Source organism: Parambassis ranga, chromosome 16 (assembly GCF_900634625.1).
Source record: "Parambassis ranga chromosome 16, fParRan2.1, whole genome shotgun sequence".
Lineage (NCBI taxonomy): Eukaryota > Metazoa > Chordata > Actinopteri > Ambassidae > Parambassis > Parambassis ranga.
The window spans coordinates 18222524-18248220 of NC_041036.1; the positions used below are offsets into that span (position 1 = coordinate 18222524).

Here is a 25697-nt window from a genome sequence, read left to right on the forward strand (position 1 = left end):
ATATAAATAAAGTGGATGCAATAGAAACATTTATGCTGTAAGTATTCACAACAGCGTATGTTCCTTGTCAGAGAGGGCGGCGCGGTGGTTAGCACCGTCTCACCTCACAGCAGGAAGGTTCCTGGTTCTGACTGAGGCCTTTTCTCTGGGTGCTCCAGCTTCCTCCCACATTCTAAAGACGTGCTCGTTAGGTAAATTTGTGACTCTAAATTGCCCCTAGGTGTGAGTGTGAATGGTTGTGTGAATAGACTGGTGACCTGTCCAGGGGTGTAGCTCTAGATAGTACTCTAAGGTAGCTGCACTGCAGGACAAAGTGGGTTTGGATGATAGATGGATGGATATTTAAAGAGGAAAAACTAAGAGATGTGACCAAGGACTAATGAGCAACTGGAAATAAAGGGTCAAGAGTCAATATTATTAATCAAAGAGTGTGCTGTGAATATACTAACAGCCTCAAATTAATTAATTAAAATGACTTTATTCTGGACTTAATAGTACACTATACAGACTACAAGCAGTCTCAATGGTGAGGCCATACCACCTTACTCTGGGATACAACTAACACCGAGGTCGAGTATTCATGTGTAAGCATGCGGGTATATAACATCTCCATTCAATACAGAATATAAACATAAAGATAATCACAGTACAGCTAATTTTAGCTATGAACAGGTTGTAGTCTTAACACCATTCTTTATAAAACTTTACAGCTCAAAGTGAGAAAGGCCACTTAAATAGTTCACATCAAAAATGTGTTTCAGATCGTAAAATGAGGAAGTCATCTACAACTTCAACATCAACAACTTTAATAGTGCTATCTTAGGCAACAGGTTTAACAGTTTGATAAAATAATATAACAAGTATAACATGAGAGGAGTTTGTGAAGACTATTGCAATTCAAATGGTGACTTTACTTTGAAATTTATTTACATACGGCATAAACAGCAAAGTATACAGCACATTTCTAAGATTGTATTTTTCACAAGTACACATGAGCATGTGAGCATTGTTTCTGAAAATGTATTTCTATTTAACAAAATATATTAAGACATGTTACTAAAAATAATTCCATGTGTGTACATGTAACCTGATTTCCAGAATCCTTCATTTGTTAACACTGAACTTAAAGACATGTGTGATAAAACAGAACATAAAACTAAACCAACCAACTTTATCTTGAGCACAATTTACAAAACACGTCAACAACTTCTTTACAAGCGTCCCAGCCAGATGGTAGAGAGGACTGTTACTCATTAATCACAATGAGGCTCCATCATCAGTCCATCACATCGATCCACACAGTCCTTATTGTACATGATTTCCTTCACATTAGAGTACACGGCCTCGTCCCCTCTGTTCTCTTCTTCTGAGACATAATGTCTGGTCTCCTCATCCTCCTCCACCATCACCTCCTCCTCTTTCCTCTCCAATGTTTCTCCTTCCTCTCCAGCATCCTCTTTCTTTTCCTCTCTTACCTGCCTCTTTACTTCAGAGTACTCCGTCTCTGTGCTCTCTTGCTTCCTCCTTGCCACCTCGCTGGGTCTCATCCTTTTCAGCAGGGAGAAGTCAATGCTGGCGTACTCCACATCTTTTGGGCCACTGTTCAGTTCAGTGTCTGTCGTCCCTCTGTCCACAGCTCCATTCTCATGTACCTGTCAGGTACACAGAAGATGATACAAGTCCAAGAATGTGCACATTAACTGTGAAATGTCTGATATTTTTACATCACTGCCAACCACTGATTCATTAGCTTGAAGGAAGAAACTCAAAGATACTGCAACCAATACATTGATATTAAGAACCTTTTAATAAAATTGTGAAATTGCATTGTGGACAGACTGAGACTGAACTGGTCAGACCACATTAGAAGGTGACAACATTGTTTCAGTAGTGTGTACCCATGTGTGTTCTCAGCCACACTGAAGGATCGTCTAATGAACTGATGACGGCTGCTTAAGCAGAAGTAGCTATATAAACATATGAACACACATACCAGCATGTTGCCTTGTGGGATTATCATCTCCATAGTCTCATCCACATTTTCAGACTTTTTCTGTTTGTTTCTGGAGAAAAATATATTTGTGCAGCAACAATGTAAATGTATAGAAAATATAATCCACAAAACAATGAATTAAAACAACAGCATACCTGTGGCATTTTATAGCCAAACAGCAAACAACTGCTGACAGAACGACTCCAATTAAAAACGCAATGATGACTTCCAGCCTTGAAGCAGTTTGGAAGATTTCTTCTGATTTACCTGCAATCAGGAAGATGAAAAATACAGGTTTGTATTTGTAATAACTTGTACACTGGTTGACTACAGAGGATTAAACAGAGATACTAAAAATATCATAAAGTGGTCAAAAGTAGCAAAGTGCTGAAGATGAGAGGACGTACCGGCCTCAGGCAACTTTTTCTGAATGGTGAGGTTTGCTTTTACTTCTCTGTTCTCATTACTGGCCACACATTCAACAGCAGTGTTACCATGGTTTCTCACAGTAACAGTGCTGTTGACTGTCTGCTTTGACACAGAGGTCACGACAGAGTACTGAGTGTGGTCCTCCAGCAGCGGCCATTTGAAGGTGGGTAAAGGAAACCCCTCACTGACACACCAACAGGTCAGGACATCTGACTGAAGCTCACACACAGAGCCAGTCTGGATCTCTGTGATCCCTGCAGATACATACCAGAACACAGTGTGTCAACTCAAAATGGTGAATGGCATGAAGGTGCAAGGTAAAGGTTTGCAGCATAGAAAGATATTTAAACATCTGTAAGCAGTGTTAATATACATGTACTTACATGTCACTGTTACAGTGACTCTTTCTGTCAGGGTGGTGTTCAGATGGTTTGCTGTGCAGATGTACTGTCCTGAATGCTCTGCTGTCACATTAGGGATGACTAGTGAAGCTGATCCTATGCCGTTGTGGAGGGTTGTGTTAGAACTAAGTTTAGTCCACATAATAACTGATGGAGGGAAACTTTCAGCACTGCAGGTCAGACTCAGAACATCTCCCTCATTAACAGCTGTAGAGCCGCTGATCTGAGGTTTCCTGATGTCTGTGAACATTTCAGTGTTTTAGTTCATTTAAAAATATTTAAACAGTAAATAAAGGAGGAAAGTCAAATTAAAAGTAAAGGTGAAAATAACTCTGTGCACTGTCATTAATTTTACAACCACTGGAGGGCAGCAAAGTAAAAAGAAAGTTCCAACATATTTGAAAGTAGGCCTATTCAGTTTAATGACCTGACCTCTGAAAAGAAAAGGCCACAGTACTGTTCTGGTTTGTTAAAAGCAGAGGGTTGTGTACTCACATATCACTGTTACAGTGACGTTTCTCATCTTGTGGGTCTTGTTCAGGTGTGTAGCTGTGCACACGTACTGTCCAGAATCTTCTGCAGTCACATTATAGATGGACAAAGCTCCTGTTCTTTGATCCTGTGTGAAGGTGTCAGTGTCTTCCTGCAGATCACTTTCAGACATTTTAGCCCATGTGATGAGTGATGGAGGGAAACTTTCAACACTGCAGTTCAGACTCAGAGTCTCACCCTCAGTCACTTTTCTGCGCCCTGTGATTTTAACTTCCTTTACATCTATAAGACAGAAACACACAGTATGTAGCTTCCAGACAGCCTGCAGACACACTGTACAAACACTGTAGTACTCACAGCTCACGTTCACAGTCTGAGTCTCCTCTGTAGTTATGTCACCTCTGAAGCTGACCGTACAGGTGACACTGGTGCTGTGGTGTTTAGGTAAAGGGTTAAAGGTCAAAGTAGAGGTGTGTCTCTGTGTCTCTTCACTCTTATAGGCAGTGGTTTTTCCTCTCCATGACCAGGTGAATTTAGGAGCAGATCCAGAGCAGAGACCAGGAGCAGTGCAGGTCAGGGTGGTCTGCTGTCCTGCTGTCAGTGGAGGAATCACCACTGTGGGCTTCTGACTCAGACCTGATGGAAACACAGAGCAGAGTGGGATCAGGTGGACAGTCTGAAGGTCAGCATTCAATAAACATTTCAATGAAACAATAAGTGTTAGCTTTAACTGCTGCAGCTCCTACTGTCTGCAAACAGAGGACCATCAATGACAAAAGTTACTTTATGATTCATCAAGATTATAAATAACTTTTCATACCTTTAACAGTGACAGCTGCTTTTGAAGTGAAGGTAAATGCATCACTCTGTTTGAAACCTTCAACTCTGAGCTGATAAAATCCAGAATCAGACTCTCTGAGATCATTAATCATGATGCTGCAGTTTCTCTGACTCACATCAGGCTCCAAAAGTGACACTCGACCTCTGAACTCAGACTGAACTGATTGACTCTTGTCGGTGTGAAATATTCTGTTATAATACCATGTTTGTCCAGCTTTTATCCTTTTGGACCAAATGACATGTCTGGGTGTAAAGATGGTGGTGAAAGAACACGGTATCACAACACAGAGTCCAGCCTCTGCTGTTAGTTCTCCCTCACTGAGAGTGACACAGTATCCTTGTGGACAGTGCTGTTTTCCCCAAACTGAAGCACCTGTTCATGTAAACAAGGAGACAGAGACAGAGACAGAGACAGAGACAGAAACGGGTTTTAGAGTCAAATTGTGAGAGAAATTTAAAGTGATAAAAGGCTTTGTCAATGAACACAGCAGCTGCTTGATGTTAACTCATAATGTCTGGCTGCTAAATTTGGAGTGAGAATTTTTACTTGTTGTGCTGAAGTGTACCTGTATCTGCATTGCTGTCCCCCACACAGAAAAGCAGTGTTGCCCAGACGATAACAAACATCCTGAGTTGATGCGTGGTGAGCTCTCCCCCCACAGGACAAACTTTAGAGCAGACGATGAAGTAACCGAAGCAAAGGTTCACAGTTAACACATTGAATACAGGATGTTGCAGCTGTTTATAATATTAACACATTTTACAAGTGACTGTTTAAGGACAAAACACTTTGATTCACTAGAACAATCCTCACACAGTGAATGTCTTTAAATACAAGCAACAATCTTTGTTCATCCATATGCCATGCTAAGAAAGCTTAGCTTAGACCTACACTGAGACAAATATACTCTCTATCCACTCACATCTTACTTTTACCCAAAACATGCCATATTTACACAAGTAGTTGCAATAATAACTCATTAAACTGTATTTTACCTCATGTGCTCTCCTCTTGTCCTCTCCACTGCTGACTTTCTTCTGGTGTTACTCTCCCTCTGCTTCCCTTTTAATTCTTCCTTCTTTGTGCAACACCAAAGTTTAAGGAAGTTTCTCACCACAGCACTGAATATTACTGGACCTCTTATGAGACAGACCAGCTTTCAAACACTTTTGTTCTCCTAGTATCAAACTATGTTACATGATTAAACACAAAGTTTCCAGGATTTTATATTTTAAAAAAAGTTTTGACTCTTCTCTTCTGTTTGCTTTCGCGTCTGAAGTCATTTTAAACTTTCCATAAAAAGGAAGTGTTGTAAACGTGTCATTTTTAGGCAAGGTCTTGTCTAAAAATGACTTGGAAACTGACATCATGTGAGGAAAACACATGTATAAGATTGTGTTAAATACATTGATACTGCTTTTCCTTTTTATGGACTCTGCAAACACTTCTGTGAGCTTTTTTGATTCATATTTTCCAACACCAGTTGTTACTTTTTCCTGCAGGTCAACTGTGGTGTTAATGCTTTTGTACAACGGCATGCTGTGTCAACTTCCCCTTTTGCACATGATCTGCCACATCTATTAATAGAGAGAGAGAGAGAGTGTTGCTTGGGTATTATTAGTGCTCTCAATACTCACTGGTCCTAGCAGACTTGACTCCCATTCAAACTCTAACGATGGGCCGTCAACTAGTCCTGCACATGGCCCAGACACAGTTTCTGGTCGTTAACTAACCATTAACCAACTAGAGGGATCTTAGTCATGTGAGCTCCTGCGAGATCCACCCACAGAGGTCCTGAACACATAAAACTCAGATTCCCAACCAGAATAGTAGCAGAACTGAAGAAGCCACTTGGGGGAGTGGTGAAACGTCTTCAAAAAACAATCCTTGAGTCCAGTTGCCTCGATTTAAACTCTTGGAAAAAAAAATATATATAAAAAAAAATAAAAAATATGTACTATTACATTTCAAACATGAAATGTTAGATTCCATTTATACATTTGTTATTTTTTAGTTTCATTTAATTAGGTGTCACTTTGTGTTTTTGAATATACATAAACTTCTGTTTCCACATAGATACTCCACAGCATCATGGAATCCCCATCAAGTCTGGAAGCAACCCATCTGGCATCAGATCGTATTCTAAATTTTCTGTGGACACAACAATGCCGACCCAAGAGTTCAAACTTGAAGCATTCATCTGTGCCTGGAGATCAGCAGTGATCGTTCTTCCTCTGGTGCCTAAAACCTTGAGGTGTCTGACATCTCCTTCAGGTAATTTCATTGCCCACATACCAGTCTCTGCAACGTCTCAGAGACCATCTAGCATCATGAAATGTTTTAATGCACAATCTTTTATTTCCAGGGAGCTCTTGATGTATATAATATTTGGTATTTGAAATGAGGAATTTCAAACTGATTTCACCCAAATCGGCTCACTGTGCTTCTCTGAGAAGTTTGGAATTAATCAAGCATAACATTTAAACACTGAAACTAATCTTTCTGTTCAGGAATGCAAATAATAACTTTATTTTGACATCTTAATCAAGAACTAATAATACACCTTTTCTTCTTCTTCTCTCCTTTTTGTTGTTTTTGTAACCCCACTGGAGGGACACACTGTGGTGCCAAAATGCTGCATGAATTATGACTGAAATCTGAACAGCATCAAATAACCTGGACACCAGGATAGAACTATAGAAGAGGTGTATATTAATCAAACTTACACAACTTTATACACAAAACTAAAGAACAAATAAGTCAGCTTGTAGTTTACAATATGTACCATTATAACTTCTTTACAAGCACCAAACATGTCAACTACCTGGACATTAGAGCTATGAAAAGAATAAAGCTGCGTTCAAGAGCTTACAGCACACTGAATATAGTGCAAGTCCCAGCCAGATGGTAGAGAGGACTGTTACTATCAATCACAATGACGCTCCATCATCAGTCCATCACATCGATCCACACAGTCCTTATTGTACATGATTTCCTTCACATTAGAGTACACGGCCTCGTCCCCTCTGTTCTCTTCTTCTGAGACACAATGTCTGGTCTCCTCATCCTCCTCCACCATCACCTCCTCCTCTTTCCTCTCCAATGTTTCTCCTTCCTCTCCAGCATCCTCTTTCTTTTCCTCTCTTACCTGCCTCTTTACTTCAGAGTACTCCGTCTCTGTGCTCTCTTGCTTCCTCCTTGCCACCTCGCTGGGTCTCATCCTTTTCAGCAGGGAGAAGTCAATGCTGGCGTACTCCACATCTTTTGGGCCACTGTTCAGTTCAGTGTCTGTCGTCCCTCTGTCCACAGCTCCATTCTCATGTACCTGTCAGGTACACAGAAGATGATACAAGTCCAAGAATGTGCACATTAACTGTGAAATGTCTGATATATTTACATCACTGCCAACCACTGATTCATCAGCTTGAAGGAAGGAACTCAAAGATACTGCAACCAATACATTGATATTAAGAACCTTTTAATAAAATTGTGAAATTGCATTGTAGACAGACTGAGACTGACCTGGTCAGACCACATTAGAAGGTGACAACATTGTTTCAGTAGTGTGTACCCATGTGTGTTCTCAGCCACACTGAAGGATCGTCTAATGAACTGATGACGGCTGCTTAAGCAGAAGTAGCTATATAAACATATGAACACACATACCAGCATGTTGCCTTGTGGGATTATCATCTCCATAGTCTCATCCACATTTTCAGACTTTTTCTGTTTGTTTCTGGAGAAAAATATATTTGTGCAGCAACAATGTAAATGTATGTTTAGAAATATAATCCACAAAACAATGAATTAAAACAACAGCATACCTGTGGCATTTTATAGCCAAACAGCAAACAACTGCTGACAGAACGACTCCAATTAAAAACGCAATGATGACTTCCAGCCTTGAAGCAGTTTGGAAGATTTCTTCTGATTTACCTGCAATCAGAAAGATGAAAAATACAGGTTTGTATTTGTAATAACTTGTACACTGGTTGACTACAGAGGATAAAACAGAGATACTAAAAATATCATAAAGTGGTCAAAAGTAGCAGAAGTGCTGAAGATGAGAGGACGTACCGGCCTCAGGCAACTTTGTCTGAATGGTGAGGTTTGCTTTTACTTCTCTGTTCTCATTACTGGCCACACATTCAACAGCAGTGTTACCATGGTTTCTCACAGTAACAGTGCTGTTGACTGTCTGCTTTGACACAGAGGTCACGACAGAGTACTGAGTGTGGTCCTCCAGCAGCGGCCATTTGAAGGTGGGTAAAGGAAACCCCTCACTGACACACCAACAGGTCAGGACATCTGACTGAAGCTCACACACAGAGCCAGTCTGGATCTCTGTGATCCCTGCAGATACATACCAGAACACAGTGTGTCAACTCAAAATGGTGAATGGCATGAAGGTGCAAGGTAAAGGTTTGCAGCATAGAAAGATATTTAAACATCTGTGAGCAGTGTTAATATACATGTACTTACATGTCACTGTTACAGTGACTCTTTCTGTCAGGGTGGTGTTCAGATGGTTTGCTGTGCAGATGTACTGTCCTGAATGCTCTGCTGTCACATTAGGGATGACTAGTGTAGCTGATCCAGTGCCGTTGTGCAGGGTTGTGTTAGAACTAAGTTTAGTCCACATAATAACTGATGGAGGGAAACTTTCAGCACTGCAGGTCAGACTCAGAACATCTCCCTCATTAACAGCTGTAGAGCCGCTGATCTGAGGTTTCCTGATGTCTGTGAACATTTCAGTGTTTTAGTTCATTTAACAATATTTAAACAGTAAATAAAGGAGGAAAATCAAATAAAAAGTAAAAGTGATACCGACATCATCAGCACTGTGTCTCACTTTCTGACACAATATTCAACAAATAAAAGATCTGAACAAAGTCTGTACATGTAGGAGAGGTTACACTGAAAGAGTTTCTAAATATGACTGTTTCTATATCAATTACCCCTTGTTGGCATTCTCTGTAAAAACAGGAACTCTGAAAATAACTGTGCACTGTCATTAATTTTACAACCACTGGAGGGCAGCAAAGTAAAAAAAAGTTCCAACATATTTGAAAGTAGGCCTATTCAGTTTAATGACCTGACCTCTGAAAAGAAAAGGCCACAGTACTGTTCTGGTTTGTTAAAAGCAGAGGGTTGTGTACTCACATATCACTGTTACAGTGACGTTTCTCATCTTGTGGGTCTTGTTCAGGTGTGTAGCTGTGCACACGTACTGTCCAGAATCTTCTGCAGTCACATTATAGATGGACAAAGCTCCTGTTCTTTGGTCCTGTGTGAAGGTGTCAGTGTCTTCCTGCAGATCACTTTCAGACATTTTAGCCCATGTGATGAGTGATGGAGGGAAACTTTCAACACTGCAGTTCAGACTCAGAGTCTCACCCTCAGTCACTTTTCTGCTCCCTGTGATTTGAACTTCCTTCACATCTATAAGACATAAACACACAGTATGTAGCTTCCAGACAGCCTGCAGACACACTGTACAAACACTGTAGTACTCACAGCTCACGTTCACAGTCTGAGTCTCCTCTGTAGTTATGTCACCTCTGAAGCTGACCGTACAGGTGACACTGGTGCTGTGGTGTTTAGGTAAAGGGTTAAAGGTCAAAGCCGAGGTGTGTCTCTGTGTCTCTTCACTCTTATAGGCAGTGGTTTTTCCTCTCCATGACCAGGTGAATTTAGGAGCAGATCCAGAGCAGAGACCAGGAGCAGTGCAGGTCAGGGTGCTCTGCTGTCCTGCTGTCAGTGGAGGAATCACCACTGTGGGCTTCTGACTCAGACCTGATGGAAACACAGAGCAGAGTAGGATCAGGTGGACAGTCTGAAGGTCAGCATTCAATAAACATTTCAATGAAACAATAAGTGTTAGCTTTAACTGCTGCAGCTCCTACTGTCTGCAAACAGAGGACCATCAATGACAAAAGTTACTTTAGGATTCATCAAGATTATAAATAACTTTTCATACCTTTAACAGTGACAGCTGCTTTTGAAGTGAAGGTAAATGCTTCACTCTTGTTGGAACCTTTAACTCTGAGCTGATAAAGTCCAGAATCAGACTCTCTGAGATCATTAATCATGATGCTGCAGTTTCTCTGACTCACATCAGGCTCCAAAAGTGACACTCGACCTCTGAACTCAGACTGAACTGATTGACTCTTGTAGGTGTGAAATATTCTGTTAGAATCACATCTTTTTTGTTCAGCTGTTTCACATTTGTACCAAATGACATGTGTGGGTGTAAAGATGGTGGTGAAAGAACACGGTATCACAACACAGAGTCCAGCCTCTGCTGTTAGTTCGCCCTCACTGAGAGTGACACAGTATCCTTCTTGTTGACAGTGCTGTTGTCCCCAAACTGAAGCACCTGTTCATGTAAACAAGGAGACACAGACAGAGACAGAGACAGTCTTTAAGAGGACACAATGACATTTAACAAGTGAAGACAAAAGGCTAGTGGCAGTTTTGTTGTTATTAGCATTAGATGACAACAACATCTGTCATGATTCTGTTTTGTTTTGTAATTTAATTTTAAAGTTATCTTAGTGCGATCTGATTTGTTATGGTGTGTTTTCACTGTTTCTTTGTTATCCTGCTTTTTGCTTCTGATTAACCCTTTGTTTCTTTACTATTTCTTGTGTTTTGTGAATTAACCCCTCACTTCTTGGTTATCTTGGTATGATTCGGTTTTCATGATGTGTGTAATTGTCCCGTGTCTGTGTTATGTTTCCTGTGGTTTAGTCTTGCTTCCTGTTTTATTTCAATGGTCTCGTCTTCCTTGTGTTTTCCCACATGTTTTACTTCCTCTTGTGTCTTCCCGCTTTGTGTGATTGTCTGCCCTCCCCTGACTGTGTTTACTTGTGTCTTGTCCTCCCCTTTGCTTGTGTCTCTTTGTCTTGCTTGTACCCTGTGAGATCTCTGTTTTGTCACTGTGAGGTTCTGTGCTCTGTTTTTATGTTCTCCTGTGTCTTCCAGCCCCATGGTTATATTGGATTACCTGTGCTTTGGTTTGTTCCAGTTAAAACCATTGATTAAATTTAGGATTTCCTTTGTGAAAGGTGTGAATGTGTGGAAAGAAAAAACACATTCTGAAGGATGTTCAGTGTCACAACAACAGTTCTGATGTTTGCGTCTTGACGGTCACATACCTGTGTCAGCACTGATCTCACACAAGAGCACAGTGGTCCAAAGGAGAAGAAACATCCTGATCCAGAGCTGACTGGAAGTGAATTAAAGTCAGACGTCAAAAAGACACTTCAGTATCTCCACACATCATGTAGCTGACACTTTAAAGTCTTTGACTCATTAACTCTTTCTTTCCCTCTCCTCGACAGCTGACAGGAGTCTGTAACAATGGACCCTTGCTCAGACTGTTTACATTTTTCAGTAGCACACCAACTGTAATATTGTTTACTGTTCATGCACCTTCATATGCAACAACTGCACGTGTCGTACTGTTTCTCTCCCCTGACATTCTCTGCTCAATGTTGCACAGCAGATCACACATTTATGTATATAGCTTTACTTATTCATAGTTTATGTTTTATGTTAATATACATGACAATAAATACTTTGAATCTTTCCCACAAGAAATGTTAACAGTTATGTTTTTACCTCTATCTGCTGTCCTGCACTCTGCTCCAGACCAACGATCTCCTCTGATGTCTGCTAAATGTTCCTTCCCCTTTGTGATAAATTTAGGGAAGTCTTTCAATTTACAAAGTCATGCTTTTCTTTGACTTCCATATTATGATCGTGATCTATCTATATTAATTACTTATTTATCTATTTACAACTTTTTAATGAAATAATAATAATAATAATAATAATAATAATAATAATAATAATAATAATAATAATAATAATAATAATAATAATAATATAATAATAATAATAATAGACATGTTTATTTCAATAGAAATACGTTTATATAGACAAGTATTATTTACCGTACTTGTCATCACATTCTGCAGTGCATGTTCACTTTTAACACTGAATAATGATGCTCTAATGCAAAGTCACAGTGTCTGTTCAGCTGGTGTTATTTGGCCTTATATGGTATCAGTGCCAGTGTGTGATGGCTTGTTGATCACACTTAGTCATTTTTAACTGGATGGTGAAGTACGATAACATAGAGCTAACATGCTACATGCCTGTTTCCACTTTGGTTGTAATCAATTGATAATGACTTTGTTTATCCCCTAGGAGCTCACACAGCTGCAAAGTGGGCACAGGTGAAGGAAAGACACTTATTGTGTGTAAACCTAAAAGAAAAGAACCAAATCCCAAAGGTTTTAAAATGCAGATAAATACAGTAGTCACAAAAAAGGAACTTATCAGCAGAGACCAAAACTGTTCCTTTAGCACACTGATGTTGATGTCTGCTGTAAAGTTGGCCATGTTACAGTGTTTTCTGAATGCTTAAACACTAACAATGATTCTTTTCTTATACACAATTTTTAAAACTAATACAGTTTTTTCTGATTGCTTAAGCACATTTCTGTAACTATTGGCTATTTGTGCAAAACTCTACACACAAATAAAAAAACCTTACACCAAATCAGCAAAACATTGTAGATCTCTTGCAAAAGCTAATACATCTTGCTTAACTCTTCAAACCTTTGTAAAAATGGTATTTTTGTACCACACAGTTAACACAAACCATCATATTACTAAGCACACAATGTGCCAACTACACACTGATGGTATTAACTGAAAACACATCTGGCTTTTGCTTTCTTTGTGCATAGGGTATGTCCATGTGAGGTCAAACTTTTGTCATAAATAGTTCTATAAACACAGGGATTCAAATTTCAAGTATGGATGTTTATTCACACACATCAAAACAAACACAAGAAAACATACAATTTCACTGAAAGAGAGAGAGAGAGAGAGAAAATCAGTCTCATTGTCTCTCTGGGTCTGGCCACAGAATTTCATCAACATCACATGCAATGTCTTCTAGTCCAAGGCACCGGGTACATGTCTCCTGGAGTGCCGTATCCAGGCCTGACATGATGCCTGGTCCATATCCTCGCATGCCTCCTTCCAGATGCTGGATGTCTAGTAATTCTGTGGAGTAACAGTTTCAGTTTTACATGTACAGTATTGTTGTTTTTCTCATTAGAGTATGGTACACCTACAAAACTTAGAGTGAAGGAACTGTACTAACCCATTCTCATCAATATGTCCTCATGATGCTTGCTATATTGTAGCGGCTCAGGCTGAACCCGTTGTCCAGCTTCCCTCAGGGTCATTCCATGGTTGATCACATGATCCACTATTGTAGCTCCGATGACATCAGTAATTCTATTTCTTCTTACCCTTCCTCCTTCCTCTTCACCTCCTCGTCCTCTTCCTCTAAATTCACCTCCTAGTCTTCGTCCTCTTCCTCTTCCTCCTGCTTCCTCATGTCCTCATCCTCCTCTAATTCTCTCTCTTCTCAGTCTTCTTCTCCCTCCATTGTTCTCCACACTGAAGCTTACCTGTGTCTTATTTACAGATCTCATGCTGATTGCAAAGTAAACTAATGATGTAAAACAGTTCTCACATGTGACAGTGTAGCCAGACAGTTGGCAAAATAGTGTAAATACCAGCCATAAATGTGTGTAGTTTTACTAGGAGTGTGTTGATCATTTGGAAGTTGTGTGTAAAGCAGTGAGTTGTGTTTACAGTTCAGCAAAAAGAGTGCTCAGAAGTGGATTATATTTATACAATTGCAAATTGTGTGTTACAAAAGTGCAAATTGTGTGTAAAGCAGTTTTTTTGCTTTTAGTTTTGCAAACTCAGTGAGTGATTTTGTTAAAACTATTAATAGTTTTAGAAATTGTGCTATAAGAATCATTGTTAGTGTTTAAGCAATCAGAAAAAACTGTAATAGTTACAGCAAAATCACTCACTGAGTTTGCAAAACTAAAAGCAAAAACATTGCTTTACACTCAGTTTGCATTTTTGTAATAGAATTGTCTCGGCTTCTTTGTTTTCGTCTTCTACTTTGGGCTGGGTGAATGGGTGGCCGTCTTACACACACCTCCGACACATCTTTTATATTCCATTTCGTGTTTTATTTTCAAAGCTGAACAAAAGGTCTTAAAAAATACAAAATAATTTAACTCAAATGAAAACCACTCAAAACTAATAACGCTTGGCCAAAGGTGGTCAAGAAACTGTTTGCCACCTTCTTCCACCCCCGCGCTCACTCCAAACATTTTTCCCATTCATAAAAATCCTGGCGCTGCCCTTATGACGTCACCTCCACTTCCCGTAAAAACCCTAACTAAACATAAATGTAGATTTGTTATGTGTAGCAAAATAATAATGGCACAGCTTTCAAATATACTAAATAACCCAAAACAATATTGTACAGTGCCAAATAATCAAAAAATGGCTACAACAAGAATAGAATAGAATATACTTTATTAATCCCTTTGGGAAGGTCCCTTGGGGAAATTTGGGACACACAGGCTGCAAATGTATAAATATAATCCACTTCACAGCACTCTTTTTGCTGAACTGTAAACACAACTCACTGCTTTACACACAACTTCCAAATGATCAACACTCTCTTAGTAAAACTACACACATATATGGCTGGTATTTACACTATTTTGCCAACTGTCTGGCTACACTGTCACATGTGAGAACTGTTTTACATCATTAGTTCACTTTGCAATCAGCATGAGCTCTGTAAATAAGACACAGGTAAGCTTCAGTGTGGAGAACAATGGAGGGAGAAGAAGACTGAGAAGAGTGAGAATTAGAGGAGGATGAGGACATGAGGAAGAGGAGGAGGACGAAGACTAGGATGTGAATTTAGAGCAAGAGGACGAGGAGGTGAAGAGGAAGGAGGAAGGGTAAGAAGAAATAGAATTACTGATGTCATCGGAGATACAATAGTGGATCATGTGATCAACCATGGAACGACCCTGAGGGAAGCTGGACAACAGGTTCAGCCTGAGCCGCTACACTGTAGCAAGCATCATAAGGACATATTGATGAGAATGGGTTAGTACAGTTCCTTCACACTAAGTTTTGTGTGCTTAGTAATATGATGGTTTGTGTTAACTGTGTGGTACAAAAATACAATTTTTACAAAGGTTTGAAGAGTTAAGCAAGATGTATTAGCTTTTGCAAGAGATCTACAATGTTTTGCTGATTTGGTGTAAGGTTTTTTTATTTGTGTGTAGAGTTTTGCACAAATAGCCAATAGTTACAGAAATGTGCTTAAGCAATCAGAAAAAACTGTAACTGAAAACACATCTGGCTTTTGCTTTCTCTGTGCACAAGGTCTGTCCATGTGAGGTCAAACTTTTGTCATAAATAGTTCTATAGAAACAGAGGGATTCAAATTTCAAGTATGAATGTTTATTCACACACATCAAAACAAACACTAGAAAACATACAATTTCACTGAAAGAGAGAGAGAGAAAATCAGTCTCATTGTCTCTCTGGGTCCGGCCACAGAATTTCATCAACATCACATGCAATGTCTTCTAGTCCAAGGCACCGGGGAACATGTCTCCTGGAGTGCCGTATCCAGGCCTGACATGATGCCTGGTCCATATCCTCGCATGCCTCCTTCCAGATGCTGGATGTCTAGTAATTCTGTGGAGTAACAGTTTCAGTTTTACATGTACAGTATTGATGTTTTTCTCATTAGAGAAAAACTTAGAGTGAAGGAACTGTACTAACCCATTCTCATCAATATGTCCTCATGATGCTTGCTATATTGTAGCGGCTCAGGCTGAACCCGTTGTCCAGCTTCCCTCAGGGTCATTCCATGGTTGATCACATGATCCACTATTGTAGCTCCGATGACATCAGTAATTCTATTTCTTCTTACCCTTCCTCCTTCCTCTTCACCTCCTCGTCCTCTTCCTCTTCCTCCTGCTTCCTCATGTCCTCATCCTCCTCTAATTCTCACTCTTCTCAGTCTTCTTCTCCCTCCATTGTTCTCCACACTGAAGCTTACCTGTGTCTTATTTACAGAGCTCATGCTGATTGCAAAGTGAACTAATGATGTAAAACTGTTCTCACATGTGACAGTGTAGCCAGACAGTTGGCAAAATAGTGTAAATACCAGCCATAAATGTGTGTAGTTTTACTAGGAGTGTGTTGATCATTTGGAAGTTGTGTGTAAAGCAGTGAGTTGTGTTTACAGTTCAGCAAAAAGAGTGCTGTGAAGTTTATTATATTTATACAATTGCAAATTGTGTGTTACAAAAGTGCAAATTGAGTGTAAAGCAGTTTTTTTGCTTTTAGTTTTGCAAACTCAGTGAGTGATTTTGCTAAAACTATTAATAGTTTTAGAAATTGTGCTATAAGAATCATTGTTAGTGTTTAAGCAATCAGAAAAAACTGTAATACCATCAGTGTGTAGTTGGCACATTGTGTGCTTAGTAATATGATGGTTTGTGTTAACTGTGTGGTACAAAAATACCATTTTTACAAAGGTTTGAAGAGTTAAGCAAGATGTATTAGCTTTTGCAAGAGATCTACAATGTTTTGCTGATTTGGTGTAAGGTTTTTTTATTTGTGTGTAGAGTTTTGCACAAATAGCCAATAGTTACAGAAATGTGCTTACAGTTTTTTCTGATTGCTTAAACACTAACAATGATTCTTATAGCACAATTTCTAAAACTATTACAGTTTTTTCTGATTGCTTAAACACTAACTATGATTCTTATAGCACAATTTCTAAAACTATTAATAGTTATAGCAAAATCACTCACTGAGTTTGCAAAACTAAAAGCAAAAAAACTGCTTTACACTCAATTTGCACTTTTGTAACACACAATTTGCAATTGTATAAATATAATCCACTTCACAGCACTGTTTTTGCTGAACTGTAAACACAACTCACTGCTTTACACACAACTTCCAAATGATCAACACACTCCTAGTAAAACTACACACATTTATGGCTGGTATTTACACTATTTTGCCAACTGTCTGGCTACACTGTCACATGTGAGAACTGTTTTACATCATTAGTTCACTTTGCAATCAGCATGAGCTCTGTAAATAAGCCACAGGTAAGCTTTAGTGTGGAGAACAATGGAGGGAGAAGAAGACTGAGAAGAGTGAGAATTAGAAGAGGATGAGGACATGAGGAAGCAGGAGGAAGAGGAGGAGGACGAAGACTAGGAGGTGAATTTAGAGGAAGAGGACGAGGAGGGGAAGAGGAAGGAGGAAGAGTAAGAAGAAATAGAATTACTGATGTCATCAGAGCTACAATAGTGGATCATGTGATCAACCACTGAGGGAAGCTGGACAACAGGTTCAGCCTGAGCCGCTACACTGTAGCAAGCATCATAAGGACATATTGATGAGAATGGGTTAGTACAGTTCCCTCACACTAAGTTTTGTAGGTAGTACCATACTCTAATGAGAAAAACAACAATACTGTACATGTAAAACTGAAACTGTTACTCCACAGAATTACTAGACATCCAGCATCTGGAAGGAGGCATGCGAGGATATGGACCAGGCATCATGTCAGGCCTGGATACGGCACTCCAGGAGACATGTTCCCCGGTGCCTTGGACTAGAAGACATTGCATGTGATGTTGATGAAATTCTGTGGCCGGACCCAGAGAGACAATGAGACTGATTTTCTCTCTCTCTCTCTCTCTCTCTCTCTCTCTTTCAGTGAAATTGTATGTTTTCTTGTGTTTGTTTTGATGTGTGTGAATAAACATTCATACTTGAAATTTGAATCCCTGTGTGTTTATAGAACTATTTATGACAAAGGTTTGACCTCACATGGACAGACCTTGTGCACAGAGAAAGCAAAAGCCAGATGTGTTTTCAGTTGATACCATCAGTGTGTAGTTGGCACATTGTGTGCTTAGTAATATGGTGGTTTGTGTTAACTGTGTGGTACAAAAATACCATTTTTACAAAGGTTTGAAGAGTTAAGCAAGATGTATTGTCTTTTGCAAGAGATCTACAATGTTTTGCTGATTTGGTGTAAGGTTTTTTTATTTGTGTGTAGAGTTTTGCACAAATAGCCAATAGTTACAGAAATGTGCTTAAGCATTCAGAAAAAACTGTAAGCAATCAGAAAAAAACTGTAACTGTTTGGTACAAAAATACCATTTTACAAAGGTTTGAAGAGTTACAGTTTCTCTCAATTGTTTACGCACGAATTCTAGTACTTGAGACACAATGACCACAACATGTAACTCATTTACCAACCCCCTGAACCAATTCTGCTAAACTACAAGCACAGTTCCGGCTTTACACTCAAATTGCAGTTCTAAAACACACTTATTTCAAAACAGCACACACAATTCTCTGCTTCTGGCACAATTTTCATGCAGAACAGATCTTGTTTTTTTACAAGGAACACACTGCCATTCAAATATACACACCGACTCATCACAAGGGCAAACACCCATCACATAGTTTTACAATGAGCAATCAGAGCTTTAGCATAAAAGGGCAACAGGTGAGCTCCTCTGTTTTGGAGCAATGGATTGGTGTGTGTACTCTCACTAGAAAATTGCAGAACTGCATATCAATACAGTACTCAATGAGCACTGTAATGAAGGGCCTCTTCATTACTGTTAGCAGTGTTTGCTAGCACAGTTACTCATCTTAATTCATGATCGATAAAATAAAATCACAGCACACAGCAACATAGAGTAATTGTTTATTGTTGTTGTTGAGTTGTTTAGCTTTTGCTGGTGGAATTTGGGTTGGAAGCATTATCTGTAAGACACAAGCGGCAACCTTCGGGGCTCAAAGTTGAAGCCCATGCGGAAGTGTCAAAACTTGTAATTCACACTGCAACTGCTGGGGGTTGGCTCCGAAAGCGAGTCATTTCCCATAGACTCCCATGTTAAAATGGCCGACTTCACAGAAGAAATGAACATGTTTACAGCCTGGTACAAAAAACACTCTGGTCTCAGATGATAGGGTCTATTCTGGTGTCAATTGTACGGGAGGTAAATTTTTTTTACAACTCACCCATTTCAATTGTATTCGGACTTAAAATTACGCATAATTATGATCGTTGCAGCTTGAGTGACAGACAGTTGACGTATCACAGCGTGAGTTTCTTGCTTCCACGATCGCCCGCCCCCCTAAACCCCGCTCGTGCTCCCCCTCTTTGTATATATTTGGAGTTTTGGCAGACGTGACGCTGCCAACATGGAGGCGGTCATCACGTCCCGGAACCTCCCACCGAGCCTCAAAACGGCTCTTCAGAAACAAACGGGTGATGTCACGGAAGCTCTGTCCATAGTTTTTACTGTCAATGGTAAGACACAAAGAAATAGATTGCTAAATGAGCTGTACAATGATTGGATTGTGTGTTGGTTAATAATTGTTTAAGGGCTAATGTGTAATGGTGTGGGAGCTCTGACCTTTTGTTGTGGCCAGGGGTGACAGTCAAAAGAGTCCCTCTTGGAACAGGCAGCTATTTATGGTTCCGGGCCAGTCCATTCAGGAAATAGGTGCAGGGGGGAGGGTATTGTTTGATTGAGGGACAATTATTGTTATGAGTTTTAAACTAGCTTTTAAACTAATGAAAAGGGATTCCATTTATTTATTGTATATATATATTGCATTGTATTTGTTGTAAGGTGTATGGTTGGGTAAATGTAAAATGGAGGAAGAATGAGATCTGGGGATGGGAGAGGACTCCAGGTGTGGCAGCAGCTATTTAAGGCGGCCATTTTGTATTCACAGGGGTTCTTTTGTGTGCTGTCAGGACCATATGCTGCCTGTGGTTCCCAGTAGTGATGGGTTTTCGAGGCTTTGTTGAAGCTTCGACACATGATTCAAGAAAATGGTTCATTACTCGAGCCTTCCAAGACACAGTGCTCGAGTAGGACATCTAGTGGTGAATAAAATGCATTGCGGTGTGTGTTATTGGTTCATGGATTGGTTGGGATTTGAACTGCCGTGCAGTCTCGTTGGACTACACTACATGGTTGAATGGTTGACACAATAAAATACATTAAATTTTCAGTTTCACTGCACAAAATTGTTATACAAAGTTACATTTGAAGTGGATACATAGGGCTAATCAAACGTCCTGATTAATCCGATTAAAATGTTTAACACAATTAAAGCATTTGCAGCAGAGAACAAAGCTGGATGGTGGTGTAGGGATATCATTGTTGGTTTGGGTGTGAGAGGTTCCGGATTCAAAACCTATGATACACGAAAAAGCAAGAGGTCCTCCACACACACACACACAAACAGAGAGTTTCGTCTATGCAAGAGAAACATGATCAATAACTTTTCTTCTAAAATGTACACAATGACAACTGCGTTTAATGCTATGAAATTCTTAGATATAAAAAATTAATTAATGTGAATCGTTTGCATCTAAGTAATATAACTCATATATTATTCGTATTTGATTGCTTTGCAGCGATCAAATTGATAAATGTATCAATGTAGCTAATATATTTCACTAAGTAACTGATTGATCTATAACTATATGTTGATATAGCTACATTGATTGCTAAGGATGTCCTATCCCTGAACACACTCGGTCCCACCAAGCGATTCACAACCCGAAACAATCACATGACTCATATACCGTTCGAAGCACTCAACTGCTTCAAATGTCACTAGTCACGTGACCGAAGCAAGCCTCGGCACAGTTCCCACTGGGAACTAAGGATGGTCCTCTGACACCCGAGGCTCCGACACATGCGCGGTAGCTCATGAAGCAAAGTGATGATCAAATGAAGCTTCATGAAGCAATGAGGCTTTCCAGCCCAATGTGTTGCTCAAAGGTTCGTTACTCAATGCTTCATTCAGTACTCACTAGTGACATCTGCTGTTGGAGTTAACTGTTGACTTTGACAGCCAAGTCATTCAGATCTTAGTTTTAACAAACTACCAAAATACAGCTTTATATACTCTTATATATATATCTTTATATATCTATACTTTCATTATAAAGATTTTGTCAAACCCATAAACAACTCTTTTTCATGTCACATTGTTACCTCTTTAGCCATCAGGCTCCTCAACAGCTGACAGGAGTCTGTAAGAAATGGCCTCGTTTGTCATTGGTTTGTCATTGGTCTTATGCCGGCTGAAGAGGCACGGACACGGATAAAGAGGCCCTGGCTGATCATGACCTGAAACTGATGGCACTAATGTACAGATGCAGAGAGATCAGACTGAGGCTGAGCATCAGAAAGCTCCAGTTTAAAGTCAAAGAGGTCAAGTTTCATGGACACATCCTGTCAGCAGAGGGCCTACAGCCAGACCCTGAAAAAATCAGGGCGGTCCATGTGATTGCAGGCATGGCTTCGGGGTGAGCTGCAAAAGAAAGGGGCGTGTGTTTACTTTCAAAATCTGTCTGACTCTCACTGATTTTTTAAAATCTCCTACCCTACCTATAACACAGACGTAACAGAATTATGCACAGATCTAGAAGGAGTGTCTGAGCATTGTGTTTGTTTGCCAACGCTTTCACCATTATCTCTATGGCAGGGATGTAAACAGCTGTAAACAGATCTTACCTCCATCTTCAACAAGCCCCTGCTGAGTGCACCTAAGCGCTTGCAAAGCATGCTCCTCACTGTGCAAAACTACAACCTCAATGTGATGTACAGACCTGGCCTTAGCACGCATATTAGTGACACTCTCAGCTGGGCCACAGTTCTAATGATGCATACAACCGTCATTCCATATGCACCCTGCAGAGGGCACAAGAAATCACAGAATGTACCAAGCTGACTACCTGAATGCCACTAGCCAACGCCTTACACAGATAAGGAAACACACAGAGGAGGACAACAGCCTCCAGATGTTGAAAACAGCAGTCCTGCAGGGGTGGCCGGAGCACAAGGAAGAGACCCTCTTAGCTATCAGGGAGTACTGGTCCATCAGGGATTAGATCAGTGCACAGGATGATGTGCTCTTCAGAAGTTAGAGAATAATCATTTCATGATCGTTATGCCTAGAAATGCTGAAACGTGTCAGCGTAAGTCACATTGGGGTGATGCATGCTACAGGCAGGCCAGGGACACATTATACTGGCCCAATATGCAGGGTGAGATAAAAGACTTTGTCAGCCAGTGCTCAGCATGCAACGGATACTCACACAAACAGCAGGGAACAATGATGTCACACACAATCCCCACACATCCAGTTCGACAATGAGACATTTAGGAAATTTACAAAAGAATGGGAATTTGAACATGTCCTGTCATCTCTGAGACACCCCAAGTCTAAAAAACGGCCAGCGCAGGTACTGATCCCTGGTGGCTATACTGCGGTGGAGGAATACCACTACAGATGACATGCACAGTAGTCCCTCACACAGACATACTTGCATGTGTCAGACAAGCATCTGCTGTGTCTTTATTTACAATAACAATCATTCACAGTCTTTTCAGAATCTTTATTTTTGCCATGAAGATAGATAGATAGAACAGTGGTTGCTTGAGTTGTTGTTTAATTAAAGAAAAGTAGCATATTTTCAATGCAATATAAAAAACTAATAATAAAAAGATGAACAAAGAGGCGCTACTTACTGCAGGAATAACACACGCAGATATTACATGTTAAGGTATAAGAGACTAGAAACTGAATGATGCTGCCAAAGTATCATTAACAATTGTCCACCTTCATGTCTGATACGGGGTGATGACCTCATACTCTGATGTCTCTGCTTTCTGTATTGACATGTACACTCTGTCCTCTTGATTTGGTTTGACCTTTTTTCTTGTGTTCCTACAAAGAGGAGAAACAACATTGTTATTATTGTTATTTAAAAGTGTCCAGTGCATTAAAGGCTTCGACACATTAAACACACAAGCAGCAACATACCAAAGACTCCATATGCAGATGATGCAGAGAACATTCACAGTGAGAGACACACCAGCAACAATCCAGGGAAGGACTCCACGCTGAGGTCCAGCATCTAATGGAAGACCAGATGTGTTACAGATATTAGATATAAAAGCTTACATATAATACAGAATAGAAAGATCCAGGTACTAAAAATACAGATACACCAACAGGTCAGGACATCTGACTGAAGCTCACACACAGAGCCAGTCTGCATCTCTGTGATCCATGTAAAAGAAACTCTGAATTTCATGAACACACTAAAAAAAGGGAGTTCCAGTCTCCATCTATACTTCTGTATCCCTGTTTGACAGAAGTTTGTTTTTTAATATACAAAGTTGTGCACTTACATGTCACTGTTACAGTGACTCTTTCTGTCAGGGTGGTGATCAGATGGTTTGCTGTGCAGATGTACTGTCCTGAATGCTCTGCTGTCACATTAGGGATGACTAGTGTAGCTGATCCAGTGCCGTTGTGCAGGGTTGTGTTAGAACTAAGTTTAGTCCACATAATAACTGATGGAGGGAAACTTTCAGCACTGCAGGTCAGACTCAGAACATCTCCCTCATTAACAGATGTACAGCCGGTGATCTGAGGTTTCCTGATGTCTGTGAACATTTCAGTGTTTTAGTTCATTTAAAAATATTTAAACAGTAAATAAAGGAGGAAAATCAAATGAAAAGTAAAAGTGATACTGACATCATGACCACTGTGTCTCACTTTCTGACACAATATTCAACAAATAAAAGATCTGAACAAAGTCTGTACATGTAGGAGAGGTTACACTGAAAGAGTTTCTAAATATGACTGTTTCTGTATCAATTACCCCTTGTTGGCATTCTCTGTAAAAACAGGAACTCTGAAAATAACTCTGTGGACTCATGTCATTAATTTTACAACCACTGGTACTACTACTACTATTCGGTTTAATGACCTGACCTCTGAAAAGAAAAGGCCACAGTACTGTTCTGGTGTGTTAAAAGCAGAGGGTTGTGTACTCACATATCACTGTTACAGTGACGCGTTTCATCTTGTGGGTCTTGTTCAGGTGTGTAGCTGTGCACACGTACTGTCCCGAATCTTCTGCAGTCACATTATAGATGGACAAAGCTCCTGTTCTTTGGTCCTGTGTGAAGGTGTCAGTGTCTTCCTGCAGATCACTTTCAGACATTTTAGCCCATGTGATGAGTGATGGAGGGAAACTTTCAACACTGCAGTTCAGACTCAGAGTCTCACCCTCAGTCACTTTTCTGCTCCCTGTGATTTGAACTTCCTTCACATCTATAAGACATAAACACACAGTATGTAGCTTCCAGACAGCCTGCAGACACACTGTACAAACACTGTAGTACTCACAGCTCACGTTCACAGTCTGAGTCTCCTCTGTAGTTATGTCACCTCTGAAGCTGACCTTACAGGTGACACTGGTGCTGTGGTGTTCAGCTAAAGGGTTAAAGGTCAAAGCCGAGGTGTGTCTCTGTGTCTCTTCACTCTTATAGGCAGTGGTTTTTCCTCTCCATGACCAGGTGAATTTAGGAGCAGATCCAGAGCAGAGACCAGGAGCAGTGCAGGTCAGGGTGGTCTGCTGTCCTGCTGTCAGTGGAGGAATCACCACTGTGGGCTTCTGACTCAGACCTGATGGAAACACAGAGCAGAGTGGGGTCAGGTGGACAGTCTGAAGGTCAGCATTCAATAAACATTTCAATGAAACAATAAGTGTTAGCTTTAACTGCTGCAGCTCCTACTGTCTGCAAACAGAGGACCATCAATGACAAAAGTTACTTTAGGATTCATCAAGATTATGAATAACTTTTCATACCTTTAACAGTGACAGCTGCTTTTGAAGTGAAGGTAAACGCATCACTCTTGTTGGAACCTTCAACTCTGAGCTGATAAAATCCAGAATCAGACTCTCTGAGATCATTAATCATGATGCTGCAGTTTCTCTGACTCACATCAGGCTCCAAAAGTGACACTCGACCTCTGAACTCAGACTGAACTGATTGACTCTTGGTGTGAAATATTCTGTTAGAATCCCATAATGTTTCTTCAGCTGTTTTACATTTGGACCAAATGACATGTTTGGGTGTAAAGGTGGTGGTGACAGAACACAGTATCACAACACAGAGTCCAGCCTCTGCTGTTAGTTCTCCCTCACTGAGAGTGACACAGTATCCTTGCTGTGGACAGTGCTGTTGTCCCCAAACTGAAGCACCTGTTCATGTAAAGAAGGAGACACAGACAGAGACAGAGAGAGTCTTTAAGAGGACACAATGGTATCTATCAGCTTCTTATTTACAAGGATCACATTTCAGGATTTACATATTTCACAGTCATGTGTTAGATCAACATTAAAGCAAACACAGAGTAGCTGATCATCCTCATATAAAATGTGACATGAAGGACTGAAAAATCAAACTTTTTTCCAAGAAACTGAGTTACATACAGTCACATACCTGTGTCAGCACTGATCCCAGACAGGAACACAGTCGTCCAAATGAGAAGAAACATCCTGATTCAGAACAGATTCCACTCTAAAATGTATCTGTGTGTGTATATTCTGAATAAATGCTGCTGCCACTCTTCAGGTTGAGTCCTTTCAAATGAAACATATGAGCATATTTGTCAGGCTGCATCTGTATGTGTGAAGAGGAAGTCTTCTTCAGCCATCATCAACAACCAATCACAGACTGACTGCAAA

General features: G+C 40.1%; 2 protein-coding genes across 5 annotated transcripts; both read right to left on the minus strand.

The window, feature by feature from the left end:
• Positions 1–789: 789 nt before the first annotated feature.
• Positions 790–11819, minus strand: LOC114448102 (sialic acid-binding Ig-like lectin 10). Of its 4 annotated transcripts, none has more exons than XM_028424824.1 (10): positions 11783–11819; positions 11317–11387; positions 4136–4528; positions 3673–3951; positions 3319–3597; positions 2806–3063; positions 2401–2676; positions 2149–2260; positions 1994–2063; positions 790–1652 (listed from the first exon to the last, which is right to left on the minus strand). In XM_028424824.1, exons 2-10 carry the CDS (start codon positions 11369–11371, stop codon positions 1254–1256), a joined length of 2121 nt encoding a protein of 706 aa, XP_028280625.1. In that variant the 5' UTR covers positions 11372–11387; positions 11783–11819; the 3' UTR covers positions 790–1253. The 4 variants fall into 4 exon arrangements, with proteins under 4 accessions (XP_028280625.1, XP_028280623.1, XP_028280622.1 ...); XM_028424822.1 differs by lacking the exons at positions 11317–11387; positions 11783–11819 and adding exons at positions 4722–4823; positions 5152–5288; XM_028424821.1 differs by lacking the exons at positions 11317–11387; positions 11783–11819 and adding exons at positions 4722–4848; positions 5153–5271.
• A 10954-nt stretch (positions 11820–22773) lies between these two features.
• LOC114448406 (sialic acid-binding Ig-like lectin 14) lies at positions 22774–25507 on the minus strand. Its single transcript, XM_028425325.1, has 7 exons — positions 25453–25507; positions 24816–25211; positions 24353–24631; positions 23343–23604; positions 23162–23238; positions 22976–23069; positions 22774–22879 (listed from the first exon to the last, which is right to left on the minus strand). The coding sequence occupies exons 1-7, from the start codon at positions 25505–25507 to the stop codon at positions 22774–22776; spliced, it is 1269 nt and encodes a 422-aa protein (XP_028281126.1).
• Positions 25508–25697: the final 190 nt, after the last annotated feature.